We start from the raw sequence: 23,412 nt of genomic DNA, 5'->3' as shown, positions 1-23,412 counted from the left end.
ACCCATATTCTATCGCGATATTTCATTTTCCTATCGTTGCCCAAAATTACACCGGTATTACCGTGAACGGTATGATATAGCCCAGCCCTACTAATGATGATTTCATAAATCATAATTCACTGTTTCTGCCTACTTAAGCTTAAAAGTTTGGGTACTGGGATCAGCAGTACTGGCCCTGTATTTACTTGGTATGGGATCGATACCAAAACATGTTGCCCTAAATCCTGCAAGTATCCTTTAGCCTCGGTGGTGGAAGTTTCCGAGGCCGTGAGCGCTACTGCACATCAGAACCAGCTGTTCTCTGATAACAACCTTCTTCTTTAGGCTGGAGGATGCCACATCTATAATTTATAAAGCAAATAAAACATTTTAACTGCTCATATTATTTCTGTTTTTATTTTTTCTTGTGACATTTTAGCTCGCATGTGTTTACTGATAATGTTTTTTGGAGGTTTTCCACCATGCAGTGATCCCTTCTATAGCCTCATGTCTGTTTTTTTTTCTTGTTGTTTTTTTAAATGTTGTACTGGACAAATTTAAAAAGAAATTCTCTGCTTCAACATTTGAATTGCAAATTATTACACTGCAGCTTTATTTAGATTTCAAAAAGCATCCCAGCATTTTTGGAAATGGTTGTAGAAAACCGCCGCAAATGTCAAAGCGTTCACGCAGACTTCAAATGAAATAATGCCACTTTCCCAAATTTACACATGGTCTTTACTTACTTTGTATTTTTTAAAAATGAATATTTATGACATTTATTAGAACTAACACACAACAAGTATGCTAATTCACTCATATTTGTTAAAGATCGTGGTAAAAATTTCAGCAAAGGAATTATAAATGAGGTTTCAGAACTTTTGCTGTTTGCCCGACACACGCAGAATTTGCTTTCCTTTCAGATGTTCAAAGAGTAATGTCATGCAAGCAAAGCACGCGTCAACCTGGGGAATATGTCCATTCTCATATTGAGAAACCATGCTGTGATCTGTGGTCCGATCCCCAGCTCAGCGTCTGCAGATTTTATAGATGAAATATTGAACACCCAGTTGAAATAGTAAAGCCACTACTTAAAAAGACTGCGTTGCTCTATTTTAAAGAAGTTTAAGCCTCCAGACACAATGCTGGTAAGCACTGATGTGCAGAAAAGGTTTTGTGGCTTTTTGATGGCAAAGGCCTGGATTGTGGAGGAGCTGACAGAGCTCTTCCTCCTTAATCCAGCTTCACAACAGGCCTTATGTGCATGTGTGTGCGTGCGCGTGTGTGAATACGCACGTGCCCAACTTCTTGGGCGTGACTGCGTGCATGTTTTGTCAGATGTCAGCCTCACAGCCTTAAAGCCAAACACTCCAGTGACAGAAATCACACTCTGTGTTTGATTTGGCTTTGCCTTCAAAGCGAGCAATTTGTCTTCGCTCTGCATCGGTGGGCACATCAACAACTGTCTTCCCCTCTCTCTCCCTCTGCTCCTATGTGTGTGCGTGTCTGCGCGTTAGTCTGCATTTCTGTTTACAGTACGGAGCATACGTGGACGTGACGTACGCTTGTCTTTTTGTGTGTGTGCGGCTGAAGATCCACACAGCGCGTCGCGGCGGCAGCTTTAACTACATCACCTACTGAGATATGCCAGTCACCGGGTTATGATCGGCCTTACCTGGTTTCTGCATCCACAGCAGGGCTTTTTCATAATACCTGCCTGTCATAGCGTACGAATCAAACTCCACACCTTCTTGCCAGTTGTTAATTTCCTTCACACCACCCTCTCCTCGCTTCTTTTTTTTCCTGTCTCCTCTTTGTTTCCCTCAAGTGTGGATTTTATCGCACTTTTACCAGAATCTCGCACGGCTTCTCCGCTTTTAATAATCTGTCAACATCTGCATCTTGAGCCTCAGCAGTCACAACTGTTAAGGAAATTTTCTGAAGTGCAGGAATCGGGAGTGACTGACATTATTTATAAAGATGGTAATAAAAAAAAAAGGAAGAAAATCGGCACACGGAAGGAGGTGAAAGTAAAAAGAGATGCATACAGGAGAGAGAAAGAGAGCGAGTGAGCATGAGGGAGATGCTGGGAGTGGAGTCAGTGTGTGTCTATTGACCAAGTCATTAAAATCGATGGCTGCCCTGATGAATATCAGCCTGGAAAAGCTAGTGCAGAGCTCAGCAGGGATGAACCCGCTCACTGCAAATGTGATTGAGCACCATTTAGAGGCAACTCGTGACTTAAAAAAGAAAAACACATTAATATCAAACAGGAAGCCGTTAGTTCTGAGCCCTGTGTTCAGTGACGTTGTCACTGTTACCCGTGACGACCACTCGAATCATGTGTTTCATGGTGTTTTTTTGTAGCTTAACAAATGCAGAGACAGCTGTTGGGAGCTGTGTTGCGGTCGCGCGGCGCTCTGTCGCTTTTGAAAATATGCTGTTATTGTGGGTAAACGGCTAATGGTAGTGAGCCCACGAAGCACGGTTGCCATATGTGTTTGGGGGCTTTAGCAGAGATTGAAGATCTCACTGAGTGTGCCCTGTATACCGTACACCTCTTTTGTGATGTCAAACATCATTTTAACCTTCCTTCCGCCTCACCAGGCCTTTACATGCACATATGCACGCGAGGGCGTAGCGCAAACAGCTGTAAGTCAGCCTCCTCCACCGTCTCTCGCACACAATCGGCAGGACCCCGGCCTCTTCTCTGCCCAGGAAGTTCATCTTCCAGTCAGCTCACATCAAGCGTAATCTGGGGACCTAGCCGCTCTGGAACTGCTAGTGAATGCAATTAAGATGTCTTGTTGAGTTAAGATCAGAGTTTTACTTTGCTACAGCACGATTGGCCCAGCCTCACAACCGGGGCAGACCCATCTTTCCTCTCGTGTGACCATTTCATCTCCCTTATCTGCCTTATTCATACCATGGGCAGAGTAAGATTTTAATTACGTGTTTGCCTTTGTTTACTTTTGGTCTGAGCATATTGGCACTGCAGCATTACTGTCCACTTGCATATTGGTTCTCTGGCACATTATTGCTGCAATATTGCCACTAAGTAAGGACGTTACAGATCACCATATTAGCGAGATAGCGACTGTTTACAAGTCCGGGTTGTGCATGCTGCTGCTGTTTATTCAGGGGAAATAAGTTCCTTGTTTTCCTTAGGACTTCCCAGGAAAACAAGGATCTAACCCAGAAGGTTAGATCCAACCTGACATCCTGTTGTAGCGCTTGATTTGACTTTTTACTGGCTTCTAATGTCAGTGGATGCAATAAAGATGTGTCAGGATCTGTTCACGTGACTGCTCGTCATATTTGTCCACTCGTCTTTGCTCCGTTTATGCAGTAGACTTGAAGCTTTCAGTATTTGCAGCGATGCATAAATATTTATTTTGAATCAACCGCAAGAACGTACTCCTATCACGACAGACCGCTCAAACCAGTTATTAAAAACACAGCCAGTTTGTGATAGCCGCACCGAGACCATTAATCATAGCGAGCACATTAATTAAACCCTCCCCTCTCCTTTCTCCCCCTGTTTTTTTTCCGTCTCGATCTCTCTTTCGTTCGCTGAGGTTCTCCACCCTTACCCGCTAGAAATTCCTGCAAAAAGCGCAACTTTCTCCGAGACAAATATAATGCAAGAGTCGTGGTTTTCGTTAAGATTTCATTTCCTGTTTGCTGACTCAGATCATCGTCCGTGCAACAGTAGCAATTTAATTAAAATCACCGTTGGTGGCGTTGTGCTGGACCGATTATCTTAAAGCTATCCACATCAGGATTAGCTAAAGCAGAACCGGAGTTATTGTGATTCCAAAGCAGGCCTAGCTTGGAATATATAATGAATTTGAAAGCTCCTCCTTCTCTTTTTCATGGCATTCCTTAAGTTGAGGTAGCTCTGCTGGAAACTAGAAATGTTCCAAATTATTAATGAGAGGAAATTATTCCAGTCACTCTAGGCACATTGTGTGCAGTTATTTCTTTTAAATGAATACATGCAATGCTATAGTGATATGCTTAAAATTAACCTTGGCTCACGAGTCCATATGGGGGCCACGTATTAATGATATTGACTCAAACATCTCATTTTGGAACGCCAGGGGAGTTCTGGAGACCCCTCCTCGTGTGTGCCTGGCAGCAGCCTGACGCTGTCTCTTTAACTTTGCTAAGGATGACATCCATTGAGCTGTCTTAACTGTTTCTAGTACAGCTCCAGCTCTCAGGAGGGAGCCAAAAGAAGAAAAAGGAGGAGAGGAAGCGCGAGGTGAGCGGCGGCAGTGTGTCATAAGCGGCTGGAAGCGAACCTGCTCGCCCTCCTTCTTCCTCTTCCCTCGTTATCGTATTTTAAAGGAGAGATGCCCCGCCAGGCTCTCCATACATTATATCCCCCCACAGTTAATATAGGGACAGTAGATAGCTCATTAAGATTGATCATTCCTCGTCCACCTACTCCATACAGAACGTAACACCAGCTTCATTAATCACAGGGATTTCGAGATAAAGCTCGGCGGCGGTGCATTGGCGGGACCCGAAGCCTGACAAACCTGGCTGCTACATGCATAATCACAGGCGCAGTGCAGCCAAGGAGCCGTCGCCCAGCTCCGTACCACAGTTAGAGGGGGGGACACCGTATCTACACCTTCCTCTTTTCCTCTGTTCTCTCCTCAACCACCTCAGCTCCTCCCCCTCCCCTCCCACACGGCGTCTTCGTTGCAAATGTCTGTTTCTTTCACTCGGCTCCATTTCCACTCCTGAACACACCCCTCTCACCATGCTGTTGTCTCCCAGTATCATCCCCTGGGTCTCCCACTGCCCTAACATCCTCCTCCTCATATCCTCTTATAGCCTACCCCCCCCCCTTTTTTTTTTTTTCATCAGTTTACCTCCCTCTCACCTGTTCTGCGATTTTTCCACTTCCCTCTGTTCTTTGCTTACTCCTCTTACGTTCGATTTGTTAGCCATTTCTCTAATGGCCTTGTTTTATTTTATTTATTTATTTTATCCCAGTAATGCCTCAGTTAGCAAAGCAGCAGAGGACAATTTAAGAGAAGAAGGGATTAAAGAGGAGAGAGCGCAGAGGGGGGAAAAAGCCCAGTAAGCCCAGATTGCTCATTTGCCTCTGACAGCTGGACCGAGTGTCACATGGCTGTTTTCATCTCAAACGCCCAATCAAACTGTCTCTTTCGCCTTATTAGATTAACAAAAAACTTTTGCTTTTGGTCAGAGCCTCAGACGGCTAGTTAAGCACTTTATGTTTCATTTGATGTCTTTATAGATCTTCATGTAAATCATCTAATGCAGCTCGAGGTTAGCACGTAGCTCGTCTGTCAAAGAGGCGAGGGCACGAAAAACTAAAAGCTAAAAGAAGTTTGTGTCCACGCTGTTGTTGTAATCCTGTGCTGATAAATAACCTGAAAATGAACTTAAAAACATGTTTATTCATTATTTAAAATTAAAGGACTTTCAAAAATGTCATATTGTTTATATGAATTTCCTTAACTTGCAACGAACTACAAAATAATATAAAATACCATTAAGTGGAACAGCTGCAAAAAATGCTGAGTGACGGGGTCGTATCCTTGAATCAGAAATCGTCAGTGACTGAATTGAAAAAAATGCCTTTGAAGGTTTTTGACACGGCCTCTTTTTTTTGTCCCCTGTTTATTTCCACTGAGCCTGAAGCTTGTTTTTTTCTAGAGAATTGAAATGCTTGTTGCTTTTGCTTGTTACTCTTCAACAGAAGTGAAATCATTCTGCGTAATTAAAAGTAAGAATACAACAACAGAGAGGGGGAAAAAGCACAAATAAATTATCTGAATACAGTTTTGTGATTATTTGCATTTCTGTACAGTTTGTGTTGTAACTGAAGTGCTGGAGGAAAAAAGTCCTTGCAAGCAGAGAGGCAACCATTTAAATTAATGGTTGAATGGTTAGAATCCTGTAAATAAACAAGCTGTTCAAATTTGTATGCATTATGTATGTAAATTAATGGTTAAACACTGAAAAAGCTTAGCCCAAACAGAATGGATAAATGGCTAAAATAAAAGCTTAAAAAAAAATTGTTGTTGAAACATTTTTTTTCTATTGTTTTAAATAAGATACAGTTGGTAGTCACGTATACGTCTGTTCCGTTAATTAGCTATAAATCCAAAGAGGCGAAACAAGGACAGGATAGCGTAGGGGGTCGGCAATATTCGAACAAAAACATTTTATGAGTGGTTTTCTTTATTTTACTAAAAATAATTTGTATGGAGCTTTTTAAGTATAGATAGTCTGTCACCATCAATGACGTGTGGAAATAATGAAAATCTTTACCATATATGACTACTCTGCAGTGGGCTGTTTATTATTATTTGATGTTTAACTTTGCATTTATGAAATTATTATACAAATAAAAATATGTTTGTTTTATTAACATCAAAATTGAGCAACTGTGCAGTAGAGGAAAGAAATCTATTAGTGTGCTCACGCCGACTTTGAATGAGTTCCTGTAAAGCTCTACCGCCCACTTTGGGTGCTACCTGCGTTTGTGCAAATAAATTGAAATAAAAGTTGAATACTTTTATAAGAAATATTAGGACTAGCAATCTTAATAGCAAAAAAAAATGTTTAACTATTTTAAAAAGCCAATTTTCAGTTAAATTCAGACTGAAGTCCAGCAGCAGGTAAAGGATGCTGGTAAACCAGCCACGCTGGTAGTGAAAGCAAACGAATCAATCCACGTGCTGTTAAATTCGCTATTTTCAACAGTTCCTTTTACTTTAGTTCATGGTTACAGGGACTCAAAGGCGTTTATGTGTATTCATCCTTATTAAGCATCGCTGTTTAAATTTGATTTGATTTATTGAGGCTCAGGTGCCAACACATATTTTAGTTATTGATATTTTTTTAATTCAGTGTGTAATTTACACAATTTCTCAATTGTAAAACGTAACGAGGAATTTAAAGCAATAAGAACGAACACGTTAAATTTCTAATAATTGGTTCAGGTTTTTTGTTTGTTGTTATTTGGTCAAAGTCACGTGAAGCCCCTGCAGGTTCAAAATCCCCAAGTTATTGGAAAAATCACTTCATTGTAAATACTTAGAGACATTTACTCTGTTCATTTAAACCTACAGGCAGCTCTGAATCAACACTTAATCTAACAATTTGGACAGTGAGAGGATTGTGGGAGATAACCCAGGCAGCCATTGGCACAACACACTCACAGTTGTACAGCAAATTTATAGTTATTAATTTATTTTTTAAGAAAGAATTAGGAGGCCAGTTTCAGGCTTGTTTGGAAACTTGTCATATGTACTTGTAGGCTTCATTTCAGGCTTCAGAACATGCACATGCACATAACACATGCACTGCCTGGGTTTGTGAAGACGTGTGGCACTCTGTTCCTCTAAGCTGTACCATCACGCATTGAGTATTCAGGAGAGGTTTCAAACTTGAGCAGTGCCATTTACCAGCTTGAAACTTTCACTGCCCTTGGTTATGGGGGAAGCACATTAATTTGTGTGTAAAGCAGAGTCAACCCGAGTGAGGGTTACACCCTCAAATGGGCTTGAATATCAAGCGCCTCGTATCGCAGGCTTACGTGACGTGACGGGATTAATTGGCAAAAGTCAAATGCTGATGCGTTATCCCGCACATCAGCCTTCAAATAGGCGGTAATACATTATCAATGAGGCCGAGTGTAAACACAGCAGATGTTACCAGGAAGCTAGTCAATAACGGATGTTTCTCTCTAATGAGAAGGCGTAATTGCAACGGGGACGAACTCCAAAAACAGCGGCAGATGCGCTGCAACATCTCAGCAAAGAGAAATAAATAAAAGGAAAGGAATCCAGAAGAAGTTCAGCAGCATTAGCCTGCTAATGTTCACCATGTGCTCCGTTATCTGAGTGGGGAGTCGAAGTTTTTTCCTTACCCAGAAACTTTTAAATGGGCTAGATAATGCATGCGGGGCATCTAATAAATACTAATGACAAGACCAGACATTAGCAAGAATGGCTCCCCTCTCCAAGTCATTATTCAAAAGAGTTAGCAGCAGTCTTAGCATGTAAAGATAAATAATTTGTCTGTGTCTTAGACAAACGATAATGGCCTGCATTGCAATCAAGGGATCTTTGTAGGCTAGTGGGGCTCTGTGTAAGCTTGATAGCCTTCTTTAGCAGTAAGATCGAACACTGTGAGATGCCGAAGCCGCAGCGCGACATTCCCTTATTAGGTCTACCGAATGTTTTTTTTATTTATTTATTTTTTCCCAGAGGCTGCAGCTCTGAGTTATAGTGTCGATTATTATCATTATTCTACTACAGTGCAGTCTGTGTGCCCGCTCGCAGATACAGCCACTTTTGTCTTATGCAATGCAACTTTCTAGAATGTAGGATTAAAACCATTTTTTTTAAAGTGTTGCTTTAGAGATTTAAAGTTAGATTACAACTTTACAAGGGCACACCAGCCATACATACTGTAAGCATTCAAGCATGCTGGACACAATCAGAATTTGTGGGGCATTCCAGTCACCTCACAGATTTGTTTTCAATCCCCGGAGAGACAGCAGGTGAAAGGAGGGAGGTGGAAACAGAAAGCGAAGGAGGAGTGAAAGAAAGCAGCGAGGGGAGGGTTGGGTGGAAGAAAAAAAATCTGATGAAATGCGAAGATTACTCGCCTGACTCCACTGTCGGCTGCAGAGGCTCATCCCAGGCGTGCAGTCTGCCGAGAAGACTCCCACATACAACCTAACCCCGCCACTAACCTTTCTGCTTGGACTGCTATGACTTTCACAAAGTTACCCAGTAAACACACATCTTCTGTCTTCAGGGGGAGATGTGACATTTATCTTAAGCTGCACTGGTGGCGTGGGATTTTTTTTTTCCTCGTGTTTGTGTGTTTTTACTTACTGTCCTGCTGTTTCAGAGGCAACCTGCAAGGAATGTAGCCCAAAGAGGAAAGTAACACCCATGCACAAAGCTTGTAAAGAAGGCCCACGAGCCAAACTCATAAACAAGAGCAAGGTGCGAGACGAGCCGGGACTCTGTCACGCATACGCTGGCATCTGTGCTCAGCCGGTGGAGCCTGCTGGGCTCCACCGGCTGCAGTCGGGCCAGTGGAGGAGAACTTTAAACTTTTAACGAGTGCTTAAGTGGAGTTTGCACTTTATATAGCGTTTGTACTTCTATATCTGTACTCGGGAAAACGTGAAACAACTTCGCAGCTATTCTTCTAGGGAGCATTTAAAGTGCAGTCATACTATTTTATTTCCCCAATGGCTCCGATTGGCTGCCGTTGAAGGAGTTCTTCATCCAGAACTGTGCACTTGTGTTGCTGTTATTAGGCCTTACTGTCAAGGCAGCTGAACTTTGTGGTAAAACCTCAGCAACAGTCATTCAACTCGAGCGACGCAGTCTTAGTTAGCTTACATCTCGAGGCTGAAAATGTGTAAATAAAGTGAGTAGCTCAGGTTTTGTCGTTGACATATTGGGAGATCCCCTAAAATAGTTTTTTATAGTCGCTCTGTTAGAGAGCTCGAGTTGCTTTATGCTACATTCATCTCGCAGGTGCAATACAAGAAAATAAAGTAAGAGACTGAAGAAAGCATTTGAGTGATGAAACGTTTCTTCCACTTACACACTGCTGCATCAAGGTGAACAGGATCAGGTTTTTGGGATTTTATTTCTTAGATTATTGAGAATGCATTTGACAAGACGGAGTGTAGATTTATGTCTCTGGTGCAGAATCGGCCTGGCATAGACTCCAGTTTGGACCACTGGTTGGCTGCTTTGGACTTTAAACTGTATTTTCATGAATTTTCCTGCTGATGAAGACCTCCCCCATGGTCATTCATTACATACGAGTAATTAAGCAATAGATTAAAAATGAAATGACACAAAGGTTCATATTTTTTCACTATCTATTATTGAAATTTTTGCTTCTATGAAAAGCAGATTTTCTGTGAGATTAACAAAAATGTTCCATTTTATAATTACAGGACAGTCTGGGCAAGGAGCTGTAATTTTATATATTTATTTCTTGCAGTTTAAGCCCAAAGAGTCATTTCATTTATTGCAGCAGCATTTATTTGTATCATGTACAAAAACATACTGCTGACATTGCACCTTTTTCTTATACTATGGGATCTCAGGGATTGAGTGTAGAGTTAAAACTTAGGGGAGTTTCGCTGGTCCGGCCCACTTAAGATCAAAGTACTCTGTTCGTGGTCGATGATGTGAAATGAGTTTAACGTCCCCGTCCTTTGTCTTCACCTTGGCTCTGTTTGAATTGACCACTGTTTCACTGATGGTTAATTTATGCCACTGTAGTTGCAAAGGTTATTCTAGTTAACTAAAACAAATGTTGTAATTAAAACTACAACATTTAAATAAAGAGTGATAACACATACTGTATTTACATGCTTCAGGTGAACCCTGTCTACCTACAAAAACATTGAGAAATGTCACTTCAGCTGATTTTGAATTAGCCTTGTAAAGCTTTCCAGTACATCAAAGTAACTCTGACTAAAAGCACCATTGCTGTTACAGCCTGTGTGCAGCTACATCATAAATAACCTATTAAACAACATGTCACTCATATTTACAGTTTATACTGAGCAACCCAAGTGTCTCGAATGTTGTTCCAGACTGCATTTAAAAGTATATGTCTGTGTTTATGTAGTCATGCTGCTGGGACCAAGGAGACACCGCACGGCTTAGACAACCGAGGAGTGTTACGCTCACCAGACACTCTAATCGGGAAAGAAAATCACATTAGTGCCATATCTGATGCCTCTTATTTTATCCTCAAACAGACTGCAATGCATGATGGTCCATGGATGCAGTGTAAAGCTTCTATATATGCTATTCCTCGGTGTGCCATGGGATGATTTTGTAGTGCGCTATACTGGATGAAACTTGCAGAAGAGATTTCAGACAGATACACAAAAGGGCTGACTCGTCACACAGCGCACTATCTATAGTGAATAAGTGGGCAATTCAAACACAGCCCTGGATTGTCACTGTAATGGCGCTGACATGTTCAACTTCCACACAGCACACCTTGTTGGTAATGTCTCTGTAATCACCGGCTGTGCTCCCTTCAATCATTACCTGTTAAAGTGCTCAGTAAACTGCACTGAGAAAGAGTGTTCACGTATGGGGTATTTTTTTTAGTTTTAGGTGGCTCTGCACTGACTTTTAAAAGACAAAATGGTATATTCTGAATGTTTTCTGCCTGTGGGGATAAAAGTTCCACTCTGGTGAAAACTCAGACTTGAGCTGTTGAAATACTAGAGTGGACAGACTACCTGACTTAGGGCCTGAAGACAAGTTTGGTATTTGTTTGAGTCATGATGTCCTTTAAGGTCAAATCTCATTCTCGGTGAGTGCTTGGAACTTTGGCGATCTAGCAGAAGTGACTAAGAGAAACCTGCATTTATGTGACCAAGTGTGACACGTGCACAACTTGGGGAGGGGGTGGACTCGGATGCTCAGTCAACCCTCTCAAGGTGAAGCACAAATGCAACACGGTTTGCACAGATGCTTCCCGAAAGGTTCCATTCATGCTGATATGCAAATGCCGTGTCCAGATGATTCATTTTACCCAATAAGCCTTGTTTTGTTTTTTTTTCTCCTACCAAGGTTTATGATTCGGGCTAGATAGGACCCTGGTCCTTGCAGCAATTTCTATAATAATAACTTAGCAATTTAATTAAAAGGGAAGATGGAGAAGTGTTGCACACCCACTCAGCTCTAATCAAATCCCCTCTAAGCATACAGTATGTTATCTACACCAGCCAGCAACTCCTCATAAGCACAACATTCTTATTAGGATTATTCTCTCATGACTTTGTCTCGCCTAAAGTCGAGCGAGTGCGCAGATGTGTATTTGTGCGACTGTAAATCTGCATGCGTGCATCTGCATGCGCAAGGCTGCACGAGGGCCTCTTTGCGTGTTTTGCACAATGACAATGTCATCTGTTACGGCGCGGGTGAATTACTCAACCCCGAGCCGAGTTTGACAATGACGTCCTCCGTAATGCTTAAGCAGTATGCTTGCTAATCTGTGATACAGTAGGATGCAGCGTGCTTTTGCATTTTCACATGCTGCTTTAAAAAAAAACAACAAAACGCCCCTCACGTTGGAATTTTGCCTCTTTGGCATTGTGACAAATAAGCCAAGCCACCATTTCAAGGCTTAAGCTTGGACTGAGCGATAAAAGGTGAGCTTTTCTTTAAGCTTACAAGCATGTATTTTCCTAAAGGAATTATTATCTCTGTTCCCAAAAGTTTTTGGATTTTCTTGCCTTAAGTTTACAGGATCAAGCTGTGGTGTAAATATAAAGGAAAGTGACAAATGTATTGGAAATTGTGACTTCTGAGACCTCTGGGGTTATGAACCTATTGATCCATCCAAATTGTCCATTCAGGGGCTGTTGTTGTGGAAGAGCTTGGCTGGTGCCTCAATATAAATGTAAATACATCTGCTGAGCAAAACAAAAGAGAACAATGCAGAACGTTTTAACAGAAAGAATTTTTCTCTACACTGAATATATTCAGCTTGTAATCCTGTAACTGTGAATCATCCCCGCTGCACACCTTTGCCTGCTCCCGGAGGAAAAACACAAAAGCACATGCACCTCCTACTATATGGAGACAGTTAATTTAGCTAATTACTTTATAATTATTACTTAATTCACTGTTCATCACATCTCATTAGCTCATCTTTTTGCCTCGCTTACTTCGTTATGGACTAGTATTCGTGTTGTATAAGGCATTTTGAGTAAAGCAACGAACGCATCAACCAACCAGCATTCAAGTGATGTCGGAAACACGGGAACCGTCAGTTCGGACTGCTTGAAACACACCGGCGAGGAGTGAAAGTATCAAAGAAATCTCTGCTTTCCTGTGACGTCCACGTTGCTGAGATGTGACATTTATGGCGCGGAGCACGGTTCTACGTCACACTGTCACAGCTGGTGTCCTTCAGGTTCAGCGACGAATTAAGTCGTGGCAGCACGTTGCCTCCGAGTTGTGCGTGTGTTGGCACGTCAGACTTGCTAAAAATCAAACCAAAGCCTTAGTAGGCTTACTTGGGCCCTCCTTTTTTTTTTTAAGCTGTCATCAGCTCATCCTATATGTCGAGACTTTTTAAAATATTGAATCTCCAATGGTACGCTGGGATCGATAAGACAAAGCAGGTGGCAGATGTTGTGATATTTTTCCGTCTGTAAAGGGTTAAATATGAAAAGAGTTCTTCTAAGCATGTATAGTTCAGTGGACGTTTCATTTCTGTGCTGCTTTCTGGAGAAAGAAAGTATGAAGAAAGCACTTTATTAGAGTTAGGACTGCCTCATTAGCAGGTTGGCACCGCGCTGTAAAAAAGGGTATTTGAATTGTAGTTGATTTAATCCAATGTTTTAAATGCTTATCACCCAGCATTTTGCTGGTGATATATCCCTGTAGAGGGATGACACACACACACATGATAAGAAATATAAATCTATATACATCTTGGATGGTTTTACACCAGCATTGAAGTTATTACACCTGCTTTGTTGTTGTCGTTTCCTCCTCGAGTCTGTGTGGCCTTCGTGTTATCTGACACGACTGTTTGACAGGTATCGACAGAGCCAGTATTATCTCTGTACCACTGCAAGGTCTTCAGACCTGATTTTGGTTGGGATCAAGATTTCTTGCAATTTTATAACAGATACTGCAGAGGGTCTCTGAGTTTTATTTCAGTAGGAAATGAAAATGCGTACCATGAGGTGATTTGTTTGCTCCTTTTAAAATGATTTCAGCTCTCCTTTGAATTATTTTGGAACATAAGTCATGTCCCAGTTAATCCTGTGGTGCATCTGTTGTCGAGCTCACTCTAGTCTCATTAATTGCAAAGGGGAAGATAGATTTGCTTGCTTTATTCTTCTCATTTACCAAAGTGAAATAGAGAAACTTGTCAGCGCTCCCATTTCAAAATCGACTCTTAAATTCGTCGATTTTCACTCTGATACTAATTTGATGGACTGCTTTTTTAACACCAGGAGTATTCCTGCTAAAAATGTGTGCCCTGTTAACTGATGTTTATATCAGCAGAACCTCCCAGTGGTTCTATTTTCTATTACTATGCATATAGTAAAGTAAATAGCAAGAATAGGCTTAAGCTCACAGCAGTTGAGGCAACTACTTCCTCCAAGGAGAACAGAAACCGTCCTCCCATAAAATCTTTTTTTCTTGTAGCTGAAGTAGCTGCATCAGGCAAGGAGGAGATTCTTTGAATTGTAATGTCATAACTGCAGCACTGAATGTAAATGTTAACCTCCTGTGAACTATATCCAGTTTGACTTGAAAGTAGCTGTTTATGTGTTATTTATTCTATTGGCTTCAGAGCTGTGTCACTGGCAACTTTTTCCACATCTGTGTGCATGAACAGAGCAGATATGACCCGATATTGCAACGCCTGAAGGAAGGAAGGGATATGATGATGATCTCTTGTTTGCTGTCCACAGGATTCTCCTGTGGACAGCAAACAAGAGCACCTTATTAAAAACCAGGGTATGACCGCTTGTCATTTACTGTCCCCCCTCGCCTGGCTAATGAGGAAGCCACTACAGCAGCCAGGACCAGAGACTTTTTTGTGTTTTCACAAACACCAAGAACAAGAAGAGCGTAGCCTGACATCCTGTCACACTGTTACAACAGGCCAGTGGATGCTTCCAGGGCCTGTTGTTTATGTTCTCCCTCTTCTAAGCCTGTACTTGTATTTGCTTCAGCCTAGTTCTGCTGGTGCCAATTGTTTGTTTGCACTTGTGTATTGGACCAGAGGGGATACGTGGAGGTTAGAATATAACGTGCAGGACAGAGCAGCTTTATGCTACTCCAGGTCTTTTTTGGCTTGTCTATTGTAGAAGGAAACAAAGGCTCAGGCAGCGTCTTTGAGGGGTACAGGTTCCTTTTTTCTGCTGTGATGTCTCCCCCCGGCCCAGTCCAAGCCTGCTAGCAGCAGTGCTGGGACTCCAGCAGTTCAGTTCACCAGATGCAAGCAAGGGAAATAGCAAAGCGGCCTCATCATGGACTATTCTCCAAGGCTATATGGTGCCACTGCTCTCCTACAGGCTGAAATCAGGACAGCTAGAGACTCAAGGGGTCTTGAAGATTTGCTTGAGCTGCTTTGCTGGGAGTAGGTGCAAAAAGTTGAGACGTCTCTGGAAATGAATGTGGCGGTGATTGTTAGAGGTATGTTTAAGAGACTGTTTAAAGAAATAGCTTTTGAAAAAGACCCAAGCTGGATTGGATTACACATGACATTTGATGGTTTTTATGTATAACTATTTAGTTTGCAGATGGTGTCTTAGTATCATGATGGTGGTGATGAAGTTGTGTATCTGCTAAACACTAAATGAGGCCACTGAGGTTTTGTATTTATTTATTTACTTATTTATTTTGTGATGGTGCTAGAAAAAATTACTTGTTTTTTCTAACACAACAAATTTCTTAAAAATATTCTAGGAATACCACATTTTTGAATTTGGACGTATTAAATTTTAAAATAAGAAAACAATATTTTTCCATCTGTTAAACATACTAATCTGAAATCAAACATTTTTAAATTTTGAACTGTTATTGTTTTTATTGCTGTTATTCTGGTTCGTTCTTAAAACGAGAGAATGAACCAGAAACATTTTGTTTAAACAAATTAATTAATTAATTAAAATGAACATATATGAAGATATATTTACTTACATGTTTGTATTTTAACGATTTAATAAATTTAGACAAACTTTATCACTTTTTATCACAAAAATATGTATTTCCTAAAGTAATTAAAGTGTAAAGCAGTTTTCCTAGATTTAAAAAAAATATTTTTTGAGAATACATTTTATTTTTTATGACCAAATTGATTGTTGGACCATATTAATATCCAATGAACATGATATATTAGCTAGCAGCAGTTATTGAAAGAAAGACCTTTGTTTACTTTTTTAAGAAGGAAAAATGTATTTGAAATATAATATTGTAAAAATGTAATATTTGAACATGAAGATTGAATTTAATACAGATTCTAATTTATTTTTCATCCTAATATTTACTTACATTTTCTCTTAGTTTTGCTTAAATTAACACAGGCTGATGCTTTTTCTTAAAAAAATTAACAACAACATGAAAAATTTGATGTATGTTTACATTTTTTAAATTATATATAACCAAAATTTAAATGAGCAAGCTTTGGCTCCACGAAGGGAAAAAATATATATCAGTCTAAGAAAATGTTCTTACAAACAGTGAATCTTTTTGGCTTTTGTACTCGGGTCCTAAAACTTACAATACAGAGATTATAACATCGCCCAACAATTTGTGCTGACAGTGAACTTTTGACCATCACTCTAGCTTTAAATGTTGTGTGTAGGTGTATTTAATTTGTGCAGTCACAAAGACTGAAAAGTGTTTACTCTGTCAAAGTCAGAGAGGAAAACAGCTTTTATTTCTCCCCTAAATATTTCATGTTGCACTGCAGTGGTTTGGAGTATGTCACAAAAACGCACCAATCCATGAACACACAATTAATATCAGATCGTTTATTCGCTCTCCTTTTCATTCTTAATTACCCCGTTTCTTAATTCCCCCTGACACTGTCGTTGTGTTTATTGGAGGGTTGCAGGGATTCTGTTCTCTTCGATGGTGAGACATTTTTGATGGAGCCAAAAACTGTGAAAGCTTTTTGCTTGGAAAGAGCTTCTTTGTGTGCTTATGAACCGTGTACTTGGCCCACTGTTCTTATTCTGCTGTGTGTCTCTCTTTGAAATGAAATTTCTCAAACATCCCTACTTATCAAAAGGCTTTTGTACAAGGAAGCCCATTTTGATCAGACTTCCTCAGTCCAATCTACTTCAGTCCTTTGTGTTTGTGTGTGTGTGTGTGTGTGTGTGTGTGTGTTGCTTTACTTTATCCTGCAAATCAGTTTTGATTTAAAATTCTTATGGAGGTTAAATAGATTTTTTTGCAGTTATTTGTCACTATAACCGATTTAATATTTTTCCCCAAAAGGTAGTCATTAAATTATGTTTCTACCTTGAAAGCACTTTGATATAAATTCTTTAATTTTATATTGGTTACATTATTTATGTTGGTTATTTTTAATGCGGTTGGTTTATCAAAATAGTTTTTGGAATTCTTCAAAATGCATTAAAAACAGCAGCAGTGTTTAAAATTAAATGAATTTATTGGTTCCCACAATTTGTACGTTTTTGTCATTACACGGTGCTAAAAGAAGCTTTATCTTGTGGTCATGTTGGAGATAAAAAGTCATTTATTTTAGCAAAGGAAAATGATGACGCACTGCCTCTAGTTAAAAAAAATGCAAAAGCTAAAGATGATGATTATGGCATTATGTACATTGAGTTATTGATCTGCTAGCATGGTTTGTTCTGGGTAATTAAGCTGCGAGTGTTGGTGGGAATTGATTGTTGAAAGTTTTAAAAAAAAAGAACAAAAAGGTCAGAATGAACACATCAGTGTCTGTTCTGCTACGCTCCAAGAATCTGAATCAATGGAAAGATACGTGTGAACGATTGAATGTTTACTTACAGCATTGATATCACGAATTATTACTTAGTAGGTAAAAAATTGTAAATATTGTATTTCACCCTTTTTGGGAAACTGGCTTTTCAATGTTGTTGTCTTTTTTTCCCCCCAAGGAAAAATTGTTTCATCGTTACTCTTTTCGTCCCACTTTGTCGGTACATCGCTGGCTTTCTTAGCCATCAAAAATAATGCATCATAATAATACAAAATAATATTTGTAAGAGCCGAACGCTGGAATATTTGATCCACTCTGATTTTTATAAAAAGGTGTAAATAACTGTGAGTTAAATTTCAAAATTTGAAACCATTTTATCGATTTTTTTTCTTGGCAGGAGAAATAAATACAAGGCAGTTTCTGTGAAAAACACACAATGGCTGCCTCACTTTGTGCCGTTTTACTGAGGTACATGTTCAGTTTTGCCGTTGAGTTTTTAGGTAATTGCAAGCAGAAGCTCAAGGAGCCGACAGGCTACTCAAAACAAACAGAAAATAATGCAAGAAGATGCTTCTGAAAAAATATATTTTTGTTTAAACACAAAATGGTGGGTCTGCAAGGTGCATGTACAATACATGTAGGACCCCAAAATGGCTCCAAGTTCAGCAACCAATGGTGTGCTGAGTTGCCCCCTAACAACTGCCTATTGGCAGCCCGGTCGGTGGTTTACTACACCTTATAGCGGTGCATGCTGATAGGTTACTGGAAATCACACCCGTGAACCCCATTGGCCACAGCGCGGAGATATTCGACAGTAGCGTTACTAGGCTGAACAGCAGAGTTGGCACCGTTCATACCCCCAACACGGTGCGTCTGCCAATCACGAACCCCGGTGAAGAGTACTGTTGTTACAGTGAATTACTTAGGGGCGGGGACACGTGATCGCTGCGCTCGGGAATTATGGCGCGTTATACCTCTTTCTTCAAACCACCTTTTCACCCATCTGGTGCCACCCTGTCTTACAGAGCTTGACAGTCCTAAAGAGTATTGAGACGTCTGGTGATTCAAAGATACCGTGGCTCCATTGAGAGTGGCTCTGCCTCACCACACTCCAAGCCAAAGCTGAGAATGGGGACGCCATGTGCAGTTTCATGGTCCCCGGTGGTGATGAGTTGTTTCGAGGGCGCTCACCAGTCCACCCTAAAGACACCATAATTAGCTTTTCCATCAGGCATTCAGGTGTATCTGCATGGCTCAGGGGGAGGCGGCCATTGTTTCCTGACAAGTGGACTTCTCCGTTTCCCCCTCTCACGTTCTCTATTCTGGATGGTATGTGGTTCGGCTGATTAGAGGTGAGAGCCATATCGGTCGCTGGAAATTCACTAATGCAAACTGCAAACTACTGTATATTCGCTATTCACAGCCCATGCCCACACAGTAATAGGATAGCTGGCCGACTGACAAGCAGCAGTGGAGTGGAATGTGGAGAGTGGAGAGAGATGGATGAAAGACAAGGCAAATGGCAGCCTTTGTGTTTACGTGCGGGTGTGTATGGCTCGCTCTAACCGTGCAGCTGAGCATCCAGACGCATTGTCCAAAAAAATTGCATCTCATTATTTCTTCCCCCATTTAGTATTCAGCAAGTTTAATAACTTGGTCATTCCCTTTCTGGCCATTAATTCCTTGATGCGATAACTCTGAAGGATGCGCCGCTCGGAGAGAAAGGATTTTTACCAAAGCACGCTTCTGAATCGCACCTTATTTGTCATGTGTCTTTATACTGTATAATTTCAGCTACCAAATTAATTCAGAGCTGAGCTCCCAGTGTCAGACAGGAGAATGGAGGGAGCTAAATGAGTAGATATTCTAGCCAAAGAGAGGGGCGAGTGTCATTCCAGGTTAATTAAATCCCAGCTTTGAGGCGTGAACACAGACCTCTTTCGGGAAAAACGAAAGAAGAAGAAGAACTCTTATTTCATCTTGTGTGTCACCGGTACGATCATAAGTCTGATCGTTGTCCCACATCTCTCAGCTGCGCAGCTGCGTTGAGCACATGTTTGTTCATAAACACGCGCTTCTTGGGCTTGTTACACATGTCGTGATTGACAGGTGACTCACCATTTCCATTGTTCAGATCGCTTTGTTTGCAAAGGTAGCGTGTGCAGATTGGCTCCGAGAACGAGGAGAATTTATCTCCTTTCTTCATCTAAATCATTGTATATCTCTCACTCTTAACGGAGGATGTAGCAGACTGTGCTTTGTACCAAACAAGTGTTTACTATGCCTCACAGGCTCTGTTATTGCTAAGGCGACAGTATAGAGGGCGGCTCTCCCGTCTCCCCCCCACTCCTCAACCCACCCATAATCATGATGTTCCACATTATGGTGCCTGTTTGGCTCTCAGTGTTCTCTTTTTAGTGGCGTTCTCGATAGGAGATTAACAACGCAGCGGTGTTGGTTATCCCTCCTAAAGCTGTAGAATAAGTTGCTAGCCTCCCGCTGATTTTCACTCTCAGCAACCCCTCATGGTGCCTCATTAAGATGCAGAGAAACGAGCGCCTCCGACCCAACGCTACAGTAAGGCCAGGCTTAAACGAGGCGCTGCTACACCACAACTCACACTGTACAGCGGCCTTTAACAGCACAACGGGTTGTTTTTTTTTTCCTAGTGTTTCTTTCCAGAGATGAAGACAAGCATGGGTTCGGGTGGGTGGGTGCATTTTTTTTCTTTTCCTTGGACGTTGTGTGAGAGAAGGGCGTTTTGGGGGATTTGGGGATAAGCAGTTGTTCTCTCAATGAGCAGCATTTGAAGGTCAACTCCTCTCCGACTAGGACATTAGCGAGAAGCCAAAGAATTTTTATTTCAGTATGATTTAATGCACTGACAGTGTTTCTGTTTTCAGCCTGTGTTAGAAGCTTTTCGGCCTCTCTCCATTGAAGTTCTAGAGCTGCAGTGTAAATTTGCCAAAGTCAAACACAGTCAAGCAAGTGTTTCCTCATAATGATCCGTGTTTCTGATCTCATTGCTAGCTCTGTTATCCACGTGCATGCACATTCCTTGGTACACTATCCAATATGTGAGCTCCCTGTTCTGCTTCCTGTTTTTAGAGCCGTACTTTGCTTTGATTCTGCTGAAACGTTTGTACAAATCTTTACTTCTCTGTCATTTTAATGAACATTGTTTCTTAAGACTGACCGGCAAGTGTCGTGTTCTACAATCTGCACTTTTCAGCGTTTGTTTCGTTTTTGCTTTCCTGTTGCGTTGCTGTTTTTTTCTGCACATGTATGTTCGAAAATGAGAGAGAAAAGAAAAACTCTAAACCCAAATGTGGCATTGTCTGTTTCTTTTTCTTGTTCTACAGAGATGTTGAAGGAGTTGAACCAACAGCGCAGAGCGAAAGAGTTTACAGACCTGAAAATTATTGTTGAAGGCAAAGAGTTTGAAGTCCACCAAAATGTTCTAGCTTCCTGCAGCTTGTATTTCAAGGACCTGGTGAAAAGGTTTGCCTTCGCTTCCCCACCCCCTTACCTTCCACCTTTCCCCCCTTTTCCCACCAGCTGTTGATCCAATCTGTTTTTTTTTTTCATAGGGCGCATTTGTGTCGCTTTTTTTCCCTTCCCCTCTCTCTCTTGCAGGTGTGTGAAGACTTTGGTTCCTAGCACAGGGCCAGCAGCCATTCCTTCCTCTTCCCACTCAAATGAATGTATCTGAAAGTGGAGGGAAAAAACAAAGTCCCCCCCCTCACACACACACACACACTCATCATTACCTTTCCTCCCCATGTAGGGCAATTTAACCACATTTCCATTTTAACGAGCAGTGAAAATGTTCCATGACTGGGAATGTTTTAAAACTCACCAAAGGGCCAAAACAGAAACAAAACTCCACGTTGGGTGGCCGCACTGTGAGCAGAGGGATTGTTGCCTCCCATGCTATTATATTTTTTCCGTTTCTGATTTCTTGAGTATTTCAGAACAGCCTTTTCATATGCTAATACACCTTGGTTAGAGTGATATAAAAGACATTTCAGAGTCATAAAGGACGAGACAAAAAGCACATCTAAGACCACCACTTTCACAGGTTAACACCATCCTTCACTAATGTATTCATTTGATTTTGATCCAAGTATTCCCCCAGTGTTACGCCCTTCATTCTGCATCCTTTTTTTGTTTTTGATTCCGGCTTTACGGGCGTGTTTTCGTTTCGCCGCTCAGCATACTTGTGCCTGTGTGTCGTCAGTGTGAGAGTGCGTCAGGTGCAGACCGCTTTAATCTCTCTGTATGTGTTTGCGCATGCATGTAGTATGACTGTGTAAAGTTTGATAGCACGAGTATCTGCATTGTTTTCCTGGAGAGGTAATACCATGAATCCCTAATGTCCTCCTCCTTACTTCAAATCCTTGCAGGTGCTTTCGGCATAATTGAGAGTCCCCTGGACCCAAAGTTACTTTGCCACCTTGATGTTGTTTTTGAGTGTGTGTGTGTGTGTGTGTGTGTTTGTGTGTGTGTTCTTGCTCGCATGGCTAGGGATGAAGCGCTCAACAAAGACAAGCGGTCGCGAGCGATAGCTAGAAAGCCTTAGAGAGGTTTGCCATTTTGCCCCGCAGTCATGCTGCCTCCACAGCGAGGCCATCAGAGAGCACAGAAGCTGCTTATCTGCTGCCGCGGCCTCCTTGCTCACCACCGATACACTTGTTCTTCCTGAATGAGGATGGAGCGAGGAAGACCAGAGAGAGACCAGAGGTAGAAAAGCAACAGAGCCACGTCTGCGCCAGCACCACTCATCTCCATGACAGCCACACATCCCATGAATAAAATACAGACACAGTCTGCCTTTGACCTTGACAATAGCAGAGAAGCTTCCTGAGAGACCGGAGTGACTTTGGATAGAACTGAAGCCCCCATGCTGGTCAACCTGTCTATCAGATTGTCTCGTCGGTGGCTCTTATCTGGGACGTAGCCAGATCATTTATGCACTAAGACAGGGGCCCTGAAAGACACCCAGGGCTCCCAGAGGAGCAGGCTGAATTTCATCAAGCTCATCTTTATGCCTGCTGCTGCCTGCTTTGTCTGATTTTTCTTTTTTAATTTGACGGTTTAATAGAGTAAGTTCTCATTAATTGGTTAATTAATTGTAAAACTACTTTGATTTATTGTCATAACACTGTCATTTTTCATGAGATAATGTCTAAAATAGAAATTCTCTCATTTGACTTGAGACTGAAGAATATCTAATGAATTTGTTACACTAATTGTTAATTTTGGAAGACGTCTTTGCTTTGATGTAATGAAGTCATGATCAGCAGCGCTACGTGAACATGACGCCGCAGCTTCCCTGAGACCGTCTTTGATTTTATAAGACACGTGGCACCTTGGTTTTATGGAAATGCGAATCGGCAGGCAGCGAGAAGTTGACAGGAAGGGGAGAGAAAGGGAGCACAAACAAGAGAATGAAAAGCATCTAAAGAACATACAGAGATTTTTTTTTGATTTGATACTTGGCTTTGAGGCGTTCGCAGCAAGTGACGCAAGCTCGGACAGAGAAGAGCAAAGAGAGCCAAAGGCCCGTCTGTCACCGAGTTACGGCCTCCCATGTGTCGCTCAGCTCACTTTCTGGGATTATGCTGATGCCGCACGTGGCTCGGTACTGTCCACGTCTTTATGAGGTCAAACGAAGATGGGAGAGAGAGAGAGAGAGGCTTCTTTGATGCCGTGTACCCCAGCCTTCCTCGCCCAACTCATTCACTACGGCTCAGATTCCTGCCTCCTCTCATAAACCACCTTTGTGTATGGGTGTGTTTGAAATTGTGAATCCGTACGTACTCAAATGGACTTGACATAAAGCGTGCTGCTGAAGTTTTATCACGTGTGTGTGTGTGTGTGTGTGTGTGTGTGTGTGTGTGTGTGTGTGTGTGTGTGTGTGTGTGT

At 41.5% G+C, this 23,412-nt stretch overlaps 1 protein-coding gene across 6 annotated transcripts in view; it reads left to right on the top strand.

Moving 5' to 3' along the window:
- klhl29 (kelch like family member 29) overlaps positions 1-23,412 on the top strand; it is a 264,330-nt gene that overhangs the window by 152,008 nt on the left and 88,910 nt on the right. For all 6 annotated transcript variants that reach the window (XM_005724914.2, XM_005724913.1, XM_005724915.1 and 3 more), the window contains one exon: positions 20,847-20,985. In XM_005724914.2, coding sequence (XP_005724971.1) covers positions 20,847-20,985 — 139 coding nt within the window. The remainder of the gene's footprint in view (positions 1-20,846; positions 20,986-23,412) is intronic.

Source organism: Pundamilia nyererei, unplaced genomic scaffold (assembly GCF_000239375.1).
Source record: "Pundamilia nyererei isolate P.nyererei 1_Seehausen unplaced genomic scaffold, PunNye1.0 scaffold00013, whole genome shotgun sequence".
NCBI lineage: Eukaryota > Metazoa > Chordata > Actinopteri > Cichliformes > Cichlidae > Pundamilia > Pundamilia nyererei.
The sequence above is the reverse complement of the archived record's forward strand: the minus strand, read 5'-3'. Positions and strand labels throughout refer to the sequence as shown.